Raw genomic sequence first — 12,659 nt, 5'->3', positions numbered from 1 at the left:
TTCAATTAAAATACATTAATTAGGTCCTAATCTATGGATTTCACATGACTGGGAATACAGATATGTGTCTGTTGGTCACAGATACCTTGAAAAGAAAAGGTAGGGGACGTGGATCAGAAAACCAGTCAGTATCTGGTGGGACCATTTGTCTCATGCAGCGTGACACATCTCCTTCGCATAGAGTTGATCAGGCTGTTGATTGTGGCCTGTGGAATGTTGTCCCACTCCTCTTCAATGGCTGTGTGAAGTCGCTGGATATTGGCGGGAACTAGAACACGCTGTCGTACACGTCTATCCAGAGCATCCCAAACATGCTCAATGGGTGACGTGTCTGGTGAGTATGCAGGCCATGGAAGAACTGGGACATTTTCAGCTTCCAAGAATTCTGTCCAGATCCTTGTGACATGGTTATGCTGAAACATGAAGTGATGGCAGTGGATGAATGGCACGATAATGGGCTTCAGGATCTTGTCCCGGTATCTCTGTGCATTCAAATTGCCATCGGTAAAATGCAATTGTGTATAATCCTTATCCGTAGCTTATGCCTGCCTATACCATATGACAGGTTTACCCATACTACAGGCCTGTAGCTCAGCATCCATGTTGGATCCCAGTGACAGGTTTACCCATACTACAGGCCTGCAGCTCAGCATCCATGTTGGATCCCAGTGACCGGTTTACCCATACTACAGGCCTGTAGCTCAGCATCCATGTTGGATCCCAGTGACAGGTTTACCCATACTACAGGCCTGCAGCTCAGCATCCATGTTGGATCCCAGTGACAGGTTTACCCATACTACAGGCCTGCAGCTCAGCATCCATGTTGGATCCCAGTGACAGGTTTACCCATACTACAGGCCTGCAGCTCAGCATCCATGTTGGATCCCAGTGACCGGTTTACCCATATTACAGACCTGTAGATCAGCATCCATGTTGGATTCCAGTGACAGGTTTACCCATACTACAGGCCTGCAGCTCAGCATCCATGTTGGATCCCAGTGACAGGTTTACCCATACTACAGGCCTGTAGCTCAGCATCCATGTTGGATCCCAGTGACAGGTTTACCCATACTACAGGCCTGTAGCTCAGCATCCATGTTGGATCCCAGTGACAGGTTTACCCATACTACAGGCCTGTAGCTCAGCATCCATGTTGGATCCCAGTGACAGGTTTACTCATACTACAGGCCTGTAGCTCAGCATCCATGTTGGATCCCAGTGACAGGTTTACCCATACTACAGGCCTGCAGCTCAGCATCCATGTTGGTTCCCAGTGACAGGTTTACCCATACTACAGGCCTGTAGCTCAGCATCCATGTTGGATCCCAGTGACAGGTTTACCCATACTACAGGCCTGTAGCTCAGCATCCATGTTGGTTCCCAGTGACAGGTTTACCCATACTACAGGCCTGTAGCTCAGCATCCATGTTGGATTCCAGTGACAGGTTTACCCATACTACAGGCCTGCAGCTCAGCATCCATGTTGGATCCCAGTGACCGGTTTACCCATATTACAGACCTGTAGATCAGCATCCATGTTGGATCCCAGTGACAGGTTTATCCATATTACAGGCCTGTAGCTCAGCATCCATGTTGGATCCCAGTGACAGGTTTACCCATATTACAGGCCTGTAGCTCAGCATCCATGTTGGATCCCAGTGACAGGTTTACCCATATTACAGGCCTGTAGCTCAGCATCCATGTTGGATCCCAGTGACAGGTTTACCCATATTACAGGCCTGTAGCTCAGCATCCATGTTGGATCCCAGTGACAGGTTTACCCATACTACAGGCCTGTAGCTCAGCATCCATGTTGGATCCCAGTGACAGGTTTACCCATATTACAGGCCTGTAGCTCAGCATCCATGTTGGATCACAGTGACAGGTTTACCCATATTACAGGCCTGTAGCTCAGCATCCATGTTGGATCACAGTGACCGGTTTACCCATATTACAGGCCTGTAGCTCAGCATCCATGTTGGATCCCAGTGACAGGTTTACCCATACTACAGGCCTGTAGCTCAGCATCCATGTTGGATCCCAGTGACAGGTTTACCCATATTACAGGCCTGTAGCTCAGCATCCATGTTGGATCCCAGTGACAGGTTTACCCATACTACAGGCCTGTAGCTCAGCATCCATGTTGGATCCCAGTGACAGGTTTACCCATACTACAGGCCTGCAGCTCAGCATCCATGTTGGATCACAGTGACCGGTTTACCCATATTACAGGCCTGTAGCTCAGCATCCATGTTGGATCCCAGTGACCGGTTTACCCATATTACAGGCCTGTAGCTCAGCATCCATGTTGGATCCCAGTGACAGGTTTACCCATACTACAGGCCTGTAGCTCAGCATCCAGGTTGGATCCCAGTGACAGGTTTACCCATACTACAGGCCTGCAGCTCAGCATCCATGTTGGATCACAGTGACCGGTTTACCCATATTACAGGCCTGTAGCTCAGCATCCATGTTGGATCCCAGTGACCGGTTTACCCATATTACAGGCCTGTAGCTCAGCATCCATGTTGGATCCCAGTGACAGGTTTACCCATATTACAGGCCTGTAGCTCAGCATCCATGTTGGATCCCAGTGACCGGTTTACCCATACTACAGGCCTGTAGCTCAGCATCCATGTTGGATCCCAGTGACAGGTTTACCCATACTACAGGCCTGCAGCTCAGCATCCATGTTGGATCCCAGTGACAGGTTTACTCATACTTCTGAACCATAAAGATGTATAGAGATCGCAAAGTTGTATCTGTCCCATAATGGCGTCTGAGTGCATTGAGGCCATCTCAATTTTGAAGTAGTTAATTTTAGTAAACAAACTGAAAGGGGGCACACTGCCATCTAGAGTGTGTTTGTTTAAACAGGTATACAGACAGGGTTGGTGATTTGCTGAAACCTGCAGTTATGGAATGTTTGCTAACGAATATAATTCATTGGATGATCCCTCCTGATGACCTGCATGGAATTATGGGATCGTTCGTTAACACATACAAAGTCCCACCCAGTTGACTACTTCAAAATGGTAAAAGTCCCCAATGGTGCTACCAAGGCTAAAAATGTGCTTTTGGTCACTAGAGTTCTCTATCTATCTCTATGGACTGAAAACAGGGCTGTTGGTTTATTTACATGTGTCTCTTGTGTTGTGATTGACAGTTCCGTGCTGGTGGAGAGGCACATAAGGGACCAGTGGTCTCAGCTCAGGAGGCCCAAGCCCAGGCGATCCTTTCCCAAGCCAGGGTAAATATACACTGCGTGCCAGACAAGTTAAATCAAGTGCACCTCAACTATTTCAAATATTTAAAACACGTGTTCCACCCAGTTCTGCCTAATAATAGCAGGAACTAGCTGTCCTGGGTGGTAATACTGCTGAATAGACCCTATAGAGTTCACACTGCTGACGAGACCCTATAGAGTTAACACTGCTGACGAGACCCTATAGAGTTAACACTGCTGACGAGACCCTATAGAGTTAACACTGCTGACGAGACCCTATAGAGTTAACACTGCTGACTAGACCCTATAGAGTTCACACTGCTGACTAGACCCTATATAGTTCACACTGCTGACTAGACCCTATAGAGTTCACACTGCTGACTAGACCCTATAGAGTTAACACTGCTGACTAGACCCTATAGAGTTAACACTGCTGACTAGACCCTATAGAGTTGACACTGCTGACTAGACCCTATAGAGTTAACACTGCTGACTAGACCCTATAGAGTTAACACTGCTGACTAGACCCTATAGAGTTAACACTGCTGACTAGATCCTATAGTGTTAACACTGCTGACTAGACCCTATAGAGTTAACACTGCTGACTAGACCCTATAGAGTTAACACTGCTGACTAGACCCTATAGAGTTGACACTGCTGACTAGACCCTATAGAGTTAACACTGCTGACTAGACCCTATAGAGTTAACACTGCTGACTAGACCCTATAGAGTTCACACTGCTGACTAGACCCTATAGAGTTCACACTGCTGACTAGACCCTATAGAGTTGACACTGCTGACTAGACCCTATAGAGTTAACACTGCTGACTAGACCCTATAGAGTTCACACTGCTGACTAGACCCTATAGAGTTAACACTGCTGACTAGACCCTATAGAGTTAACACTGCTGACTAGACCCTATAGAGTTAACACTGCTGACTAGACCCTATAGAGTTAACACTGCTGACTAGACCCTATAGAGTTCACACTGCTGACTAGACCCTATAGAGTTAACACTGCTGACTAGACCCTATAGAGTTAACACTGCTGACTAGACCCTATAGAGTTAACACTGCTGACTAGACCCTATAGAGTTCACACTGCTGACTAGACCCTATAGAGTTAACACTGCTGACTAGACCCTATAGAGTTAACACTGCTGACTAGACCCTATAGAGTTAACACTGCTGACTAGACCCTATAGAGTTAACACTGCTGACTAGACCCTATAGAGTTAACCCTGCTGACTAGACCCAATAGAATTAACACTGCTGACTAGACCCTATAGAGTTCACACTGCTGACGAGACCCTATAGAGTTAACACTGCTGACTAGACCCTATAGAGTTAACACTGCTGACTAGACCCTATAGAGTTAACACTGCTGACTAGACCCTATAGAGTTAACACTGCTGACGAGACCCTATAGAGTTAACACTGCTGACTAGACCCTATAGAGTTAACTCTGATGCATAGATTTCTTGGATTTTGAACGTCAATGCATTACCCTGATCGGTTGTTCATGATAAGCTCTCTGTCCAATCACAGCTCACCATGAGGGGTACCCCTGGGCCAATGGGAATGTCAGGAAGATCTGGGCCCGCGGTAAGTCAGACACACACAAACACGTGTGCCAAAAGCACAGCACAGACACACACACAAACACACATAATTTGATGTTCAACCAGTGTGTTTGGCGTGGATAGTAAAGCATTAATAAAACACATGTTATTTCCATCCAGGCATTATTTCTGCTAATTATATTCCCCCATACATAGTCACTTGGGTATTGATGTCGGACTGAACTGAACAGAACAGAGCAGAACAGAACGAAACAGAACGGAACAGAACGGAACAGAGGAGAACAGAACGGAACAGAGCAGAACAGAACAGAGCAGAACAGAACAGAACAAAACAAAACAGAGGAGAACAGAAGAACAGAACAGAGCAGAACAAAACAGAGCAGAACAGAACAGAACAGAACAAAACAGAGGAGAACAGAGAAGAACAGAACATAAAGAAACAGAAGAGAACTGAACAAAACTGAGCAGAACAGAGAAGAGAAGAGCAGAACAAAACAGAACAGAACAAAACAGAACAGAACAAAACTGAGCAGAACAGAACAGAGAAGAGAAGAGCAGAACAGAAAAGAACAGAACAGAATAAAACAGAACAGAACAAAACAGAACAGAACAAAACTGAGCAGAACAGAGAAGAGAAGAGCAGAACAGAACAAAACAGAACAGAACAAAACTGAGCAGAACAGAACAGAGAAGAGAAGAGCGGAACAGAAAAGAACAGAACAGAATAAAACAGAACAGAACAAAACAGAACATAACAAAACTGAGCAGAACAGAGAAGAGAAGAGCAGAACAGAACAAAACAGAACAGAACAGAAGAGAGCAGAGCAGAGCAAAACAGAACAGAACAGAACAGAGCAGAGCAAAGAAGAACAGAGCAGAGCAGAGCAAAACAGAACAGAACAGAACAGAGCAGAACAGAACAGAGCAGAGAAGAACAGAACAGAGCAGAACAAAACACAACAGAACAGAACAGAGCAGAACAGAGCAGAGAAGAACAGAACAGAGCAGAACAGAGCAGAGCAGAACAGAGCAAAACAGAACAGAACAGAACAGAGCAGAACAAAACAGAGCAGAACAAAACAAAACAGAGGAGAACAGAGAAGAGCAGAACAGAGCAGAACAGAGCAGAACAGTACAAAACAGAGCAGAACAGAACAGAACAGAACAAAACAGAACAAAACAGAGGAGAACAGAGAAGAACAGAACAGAACATAACAAAACAGAAGAGAACAGAACAGAACAAAACTGAGCAGAACAGAACAGAGAAGAGCAGAACTAAAGAGAACAGAACAAAACAGAACAGAACAAAACAGAACAGAACAAAACTGAGCAGAACAGAACAGAGAAGAGAAGAGCAGAACAGAACAGAACAGAACAGAATAAAACAGAACAGAACAAAACAGAACAGAACAAAACTGAGCAGAACAGAGAAGAGGAGAGCAGAACAGAACAAAACAGAACAGAACAGAGCAGAGCAGAGCAGAGCAGAGCAGAGCAAAACAGAACAGAGCAGAGCAGAACAGAGCAGAGAAGAACAGAGCAGAGCAGAACAGAACAGAGCAGAGAAGAACAGAACAGAGCAGAGCAAAACACAACAGAACAGAACAGAACAGAGCAGAACAGAGCAGAGCAGAACAGAGCAGAGCAAAACAGAACAGAACAGAATAAAACAGAACAGAACAAAACAGAACAGAACAAAACTGAGCAGAACAGAGAAGAGAAGAGCAGAACAGAACAAAACAGAACAGAAGAGAGCAGAGCAGAGCAAAACAGAACAGAACAGAACAGAACAGAGCAGAGCAGAGAAGAACAGAGCAGAGCAGAGCAGAGCAAAACAGAACAGAGCAGAGCAGAACAGAGCAGAGAAGAACAGAGCAGAGCAGAACAGAACAGAGCAGAGAAGAACAGAGCAGAGCAGAGCAGAGCAGAACAGAGCAGAGCAAAACAGAACAGAACAGAATAAAACAGAACAGAACAAAACAGAACAGAACAAAACAGAGCAGAACAGAGAAGAGAAGAGCAGAACAGAACAAAACAGAACAGAAGAGAGCAGAGCAGAGCAAAACAGAACAGAACAGAACAGAACAGAGCAGAGCAGAGAAGAACAGAGCAGAGCAGAGCAGAGCAAAACAGAACAGAGCAGAGCAGAACAGAGCAGAGAAGAACAGAGCAGAGCAGAACAGAACAGAGCAGAGAAGAACAGAACAGAGCAGAGCAAAACACAACAGAACAGAACAGAGCAGAACAGAGCAGAGAAGAACAGAACAGAGCAGAACAGAACAGAGCAGAACAGAGCAGAGCAGAACAGAGCAGAGCAGAGCAAAACAGAACAGAACAGAACAGAACAGAATAAAACAGAACAGAACAAAACAGAACAGAACAAAACTGAGCAGAACAGAGAAGAGAAGAGCAGAACAGAACAAAACAGAACAGAAGAGAGCAGAGCAGAGCAAAACAGAACAGAACAGAACAGAACAGAGCAGAGCAGAGAAGAACAGAGCAGAGCAGAGCAGAGCAGAGCAAAACAGAACAGAGCAGAGCAGAACAGAGCAGAGAAGAACAGAGCAGAACAGAACAGAGCAGAGAAGAACAGAACAGAGCAGAGCAAAACACAACAGAACAGAACAGAGCAGAGAAGAACAGAACAGAGCAGAACAGAACAGAGCAGAACAGAGCAGAGCAGAACAGAGCAGAGCAGAGCAAAACAGAACAGAACAGAACAGAACAGAGCAGAGCAGAACAAAACAGAGCAGAACAGAACAAAACAAAACAGAGGAGAACAGAGAAGAGCAGAACAGAGCAGAACAGTACAAAACAGAGCAGAACAGAACAGAACAGAACAAAACAGAGGAGAACAGAGAAGAACAGAACAGAACATAACAAAACAGAAGAGAACAGAACAGAACAAAACTGAGCAGAACAGAACAGAGAAGAGAAGAGCAGAACAAAACAGAACAGAACAAAACAGAACAGAACAAAACAGAACAGAACAAAACTGAGCAGAACAGAACAGAGAAGAGAAGAGCAGAACATAACAGAACAGAACAGAACAGAATAAAACACCACCGTCCGGAGACACCTGAAACCCCACCTCTTCAAGGAATACCTAGGATAGGATAAGTAATCCTTCTCACCCCCCCCTTAATGATATAGATGCACTATTGTAAAGTGGCTGTTCCACTGGATGTCAGAAGGTGAATTCACCAATTTGTAAGTCGCTCTGGATAAGAGCGTCTGCTAAATGACTTAAATGTAAATGTAAATGTAAACAGAACAGAACAAAACAGAACAGAACAAAACTGAGCAGAACAGAGAAGAGGAGAGCAGAACAGAACAAAACAGAACAGAGCAGAGCAGAGCAAAACAGAACAGAACAGAACAGAACAGAACAGAACAGAGCAGAGAAGAACAGAGCAGAGCAGAGCAAAACAAAACAGAACAGAGCAGAGCAGAACAGAGCAGAGAAGAACAGAGCAGAGCAGAACAGAACAGAGCAGAGCAGAGCTCTCTTGGCACTGCAAATCACACATATTCCACCAAAATTCTACTTTTCTCATATTTGTCATTGATAACGTTCTTTCCTGAGGAGGGAGGGCATGTATCTAAGAGTCATTACTGAGGAGGGAGGGCATGTATCTAAGAGTCATTACTGAGGAGGGAGGGCATGTATCTAAGAGTCATTACTGAGGAGGGAGGGCATGTATCTAAGAGTCATTACTGAAGAGGGAGGGCATGTATCTAAGAGTCATTACTGAGGAGGGAGGGCATGTATCTAAGAGTCATTACTGAGGAGGGAGGACATGTATCTAAGAGTCATTACTGAGGAGGGAGGGCATGTATCTAAGAGTCATTACTGAGGAGGGAGGGCATGTATCTATTAGCATCATTCTTAGAGGTCTATTGGTTCTTACAATATTCGTCATGTTGTCTATAGCCTGGTTGGCATATTTGGCGAAGATATTTATAGATTCATGTTGTAGAGCCGGGCGATACAGACATATCGTGATAAGTTTCCTGATTTGATTGTAAACGATAAATAGAAAAATTACGTTTATAACAATCTGCTCCACATTTTGTTTTTTAAACGATCCTTTAAACTTACTGGTTGTAGTCATCAATCGTCCTGTTAAAAATCACTCGTTTTAACAAACGGATTCTTAGTTAAAACTTCACGTTTCTCTAAAATAGGCTACTTATGGTAATGAACGATAGGAGATAACCCTGCCACTTATTTAACCATTGAACACTATTGAACATGTTACGGACTGTCCTTTTAAAGTATTGCAATGTGCTCTCAGGGTGGACCAGGAGCTCAGGGACTGAAGGGAGATGGAGGAGACAACGGACCTCAGGTAAGAATCATGTTAACTCCCTCCACCACGCTCTTAGAAAATAGTTGCTATCCAGAACCTGAAAGGGTTCTTCGAGTGTCCTCATTAGAGAACTCTTTGAAGAACCCTTTTTGGTTCCAGGTAGAACTCTTTTGGGTTCCAAAAGTGTTCTACCTAGAACCATAAAGGCTTCTACCTGAAACCAAAAAGGGTTCTACCCCGAACCAAAAAGGGTTCTCCTATGGGGTTACCCGAAGAACCCTTTTGGAACCCTGTTTTCTAGGAGTGTGAAGAACACAGTGTGACCAACTAGGTTTAAACCTAGACCGCCTGTACACTCGACCGCCTGTACACTAGACCGCCTGTACACTCGACCGCCTGTACACTAGACCGCCTGTACACTAGACCGCCTGTACACTCGACCGCCTGTACACTAGACCGCCTGTACACTCGACCGCCTGTACACTCGACCGCCTGTACACTAGACCGCCTGTACACTCGACCGCCTGTACACTAGACCGCCTGTACACTAGACCGCCTGTGCACTAGACCGCCTGTACACTAGACCGCCTGTACACTCGACCGCCTGTACACTCGACCGCCTGAACACTAGACCGCCTGTACACTAGACCGCCTGTACACTAGACCGCCTGTACACTAAACCGCCTGTACACTCGACCGCCTGTGCACTAGACCGCCTGTACACTAGACCGCCTGTACACTCGACCGCCTGTACACTAGTCTGCACAGAAAAACTTGCACAAAGGCAAGTATTCAGGCCTTCAGGCAATGTTTATTGTGTGTACAAATGCATTGTAGATGTCTCTAGTGAATTAACACAAGTTATAAAGTAAATTCCTCTCTCTCTCCCTCTCCTTCTCTCTCTCTCTCTCTCTCTCTCTCTCTCTCTCTCTCTTTCAATTTAAGGGCTTTATTGGCATGGGAAACATATGTTTGCATTTCCAAGGCATGTGAAATAGATAATAAACAAAAGTGAAGTAAACAATACAAAAATGAACAATAAACATTACACTTCCAAAAGAATAAAGACATTTCAAATGTCATTATGTGCAAATAGTTTAAGTACAAAAGGGGAAATAAATAAACATAAATATCGGTTGTATTTACAATGGTGTTTGTTCTTCACTGGTTGCCCTTTTCTTGTGGCATCATGTCACAAATCTTTTTGTTGTGATGGCACACTGTGGAATTTCCCACAGTAGAAATGGGTCTATCCAAAATGGTTTTGTTTTCGAATTCTTTGTGGGTCTGTGTAATCGGAGGGAAATATGTGTCTCTAATATGGTCATACATTTGACAGGAAGTTAGGAAATGCAGCTGTTTCCACCTCATTTTGTGGGCAGTGAGCACATAGCCTGTCTTCTCTTGAGAGCCATGTCTGCCTACGGCGGCCTTTCTCAATAGCAAGGCTATGCTCACTGAGTCTGTACATAGTCAAATCTTTCCTTAAATTTGGGTCAGTCACAGTGGTCAGGTATTCTGCCACTGTGTACTCTCTGTTTAGGGCCAAATGGCATTCTAGTTTGCTCTGTTTTTTTGTTGATTCTTTCCAATGTGTTAAGTAATAATCTTTTTGTTTTCTCATGCTCTCTCTCTCTCTCTCTCTCTCTCTCTCTCTGTAGGGTCCCAGAGGTCTGCAGGGTCCAACTGGCCCACCTGGGAAGGCAGGAAAGAGGGTAAGATAAGATTAGAATTCATTTGATTTGCTGTGTCAGTACTGTGTGTTAGTGTTTCTCCACGCATTGTGGTGAGCCAGCTAAGGCCTGTCAATGGTTTGAAGCCTGCCTATAGTGAGCTAATTTTCAAAAGACTGTGTGTGTGTGTGTGTGTGTGTGTGTGTGTGTGTGTGTGTGTGTGTGTGTGTGTGTGTGTGTGTGTGTGTGTGTGTGTGTGTGTGTGTGTGTGTGGGGGCCGTAATGGAGCTGATGGTTCCAGAGGTATGACCTCTGATATGACCTTGGGTATGACCTTGGGTATGTTTTATGTTTCCCACAGGGCCGTAATGGAGCTGATGGTTCCAGGGGTATGACCTCTGATATGACCTCTGGTATGACCTTGGGTATGACCTTGGGTATGTTTCCCACAGGGCCGTAATGGAGCTGATGGTTCCAGGGGTATGACCTCTGATATGACCTCTGGTATGACCTTGGTTATGTTTCCCACAGGGCCGTAATGGAGCTGATGGCTCCAGGGGTATGACCTCTGGTATGACCTTGGGTATGTTTCCCACAGGGCCGTAATGGAGCTGATGGTTCCAGGGGTATGACCTCTGGTATGACCTCTGGTATGACCTCGGTTATGTTTCCCACAGGGCCGTAATGGTGCTGATGGTTCCAGGGGTATGACCTCTGATATGACCTCTGGTATGACCTTGGGTATGTTTCCCACAGGGCCGTAATGGAGCTGATGGTTCCAGGGGTATGACCTCTGGTATGATCTCTGGTATGGCCTCGGTTATGACCTCTGGCATGACTTCAGTTATGACCTCTGGTATGACCTCTGGTATGACCTCGGTTATGTTTCCCACAGGGCCGTAATGGAGCTGATGGTTCCAGGGGTATGACCTCTGATATGATCTCTGGTATGACCTCTGGTATGACCTCGGTTATGACCTCGGTTATGACCTCTGGTATGACCTCGGTTATGTTTCCCACAGGGCCGTAATGGAGCTGATGGTTCCAGGGGTATGACCTCTGATATGATCTCTGGTATGACCTCTGGTATGACCTCGGTTATGTTTCCCACAGGGACGTAATGGAGCTGATGGTTCCAGGGGTATGCCAGGAGAGTCGGGGTAAGGTATGTACAACCAGCAGGTATCCACCAACATATATCGTCTCTAAACTTTAACTATTAAACAGATCATTACGTAGTACTATATTCAGCCTCTAAACTTTTGTCACGGCGTTCGTCTGTTGAAGGAGAAGCGGACCAAAATGCGGCGTGGTTGTTATTCATTTTATTTCAATAGAGAGACTATACACGATAAACTAACAAAATAACAAACGTGCGAAAACCGAAAACAGCCCTATCTGGTGCAAAACACAGAGACAGGAACAATCACCCACAAACACACAGTGAAACCCAGGCTACCTAAATATGGTTCCCAATCAGAGACAATGACTAACACCTGCCACTGATTGAGAACCATATCAGGCCAGACATAGAAATAGACAAACAAGACATCCAACATAGAATGCCCACTCAGATCACACCCTGACCAACCAAAACATAGAAACATACAAATAAACTATGGTCAGGGTGTGACAACTTTAACTATTAATAAACAGATCATTACGTAGTACTATATTCAGCCTCTAAACTTTAACTATTAATAAACAGATCATTACGTAGTACTATATTCAGCCTCTAAACTTTAACTATTAATAAACAGACCATTACGTAGTACTATATTCAGTCTCTAAACTTGAACTATTAATAAACAGATCATTACGTAGTACTATATTCAGTCTCTAAACTTTAACTATTAATAAACA

The 12,659-nt window shown here is 44.8% G+C and overlaps 1 protein-coding gene across 1 annotated transcript in view; it reads left to right on the top strand.

Annotated features, from left to right (window-relative positions):
- Window positions 1-12,659, top strand: part of LOC135509089 (collagen alpha-1(XI) chain-like) — a 189,211-nt gene that overhangs the window by 76,490 nt on the left and 100,062 nt on the right. The window contains 5 exon segments of the mRNA XM_064929414.1: window positions 3,167-3,250; window positions 4,776-4,832; window positions 9,109-9,162; window positions 10,785-10,838; window positions 11,910-11,978. Of these exon segments, the coding sequence (XP_064785486.1) occupies window positions 3,167-3,250; window positions 4,776-4,832; window positions 9,109-9,162; window positions 10,785-10,838; window positions 11,910-11,978 (318 nt within the window).

This window comes from Oncorhynchus masou, chromosome 3 (assembly GCF_036934945.1).
Source record: "Oncorhynchus masou masou isolate Uvic2021 chromosome 3, UVic_Omas_1.1, whole genome shotgun sequence".
In the NCBI taxonomy this organism is placed as follows: Eukaryota; Metazoa; Chordata; class Actinopteri; order Salmoniformes; family Salmonidae; genus Oncorhynchus; species Oncorhynchus masou.
This window is presented reverse-complemented; position numbering and strand designations above follow the sequence as displayed.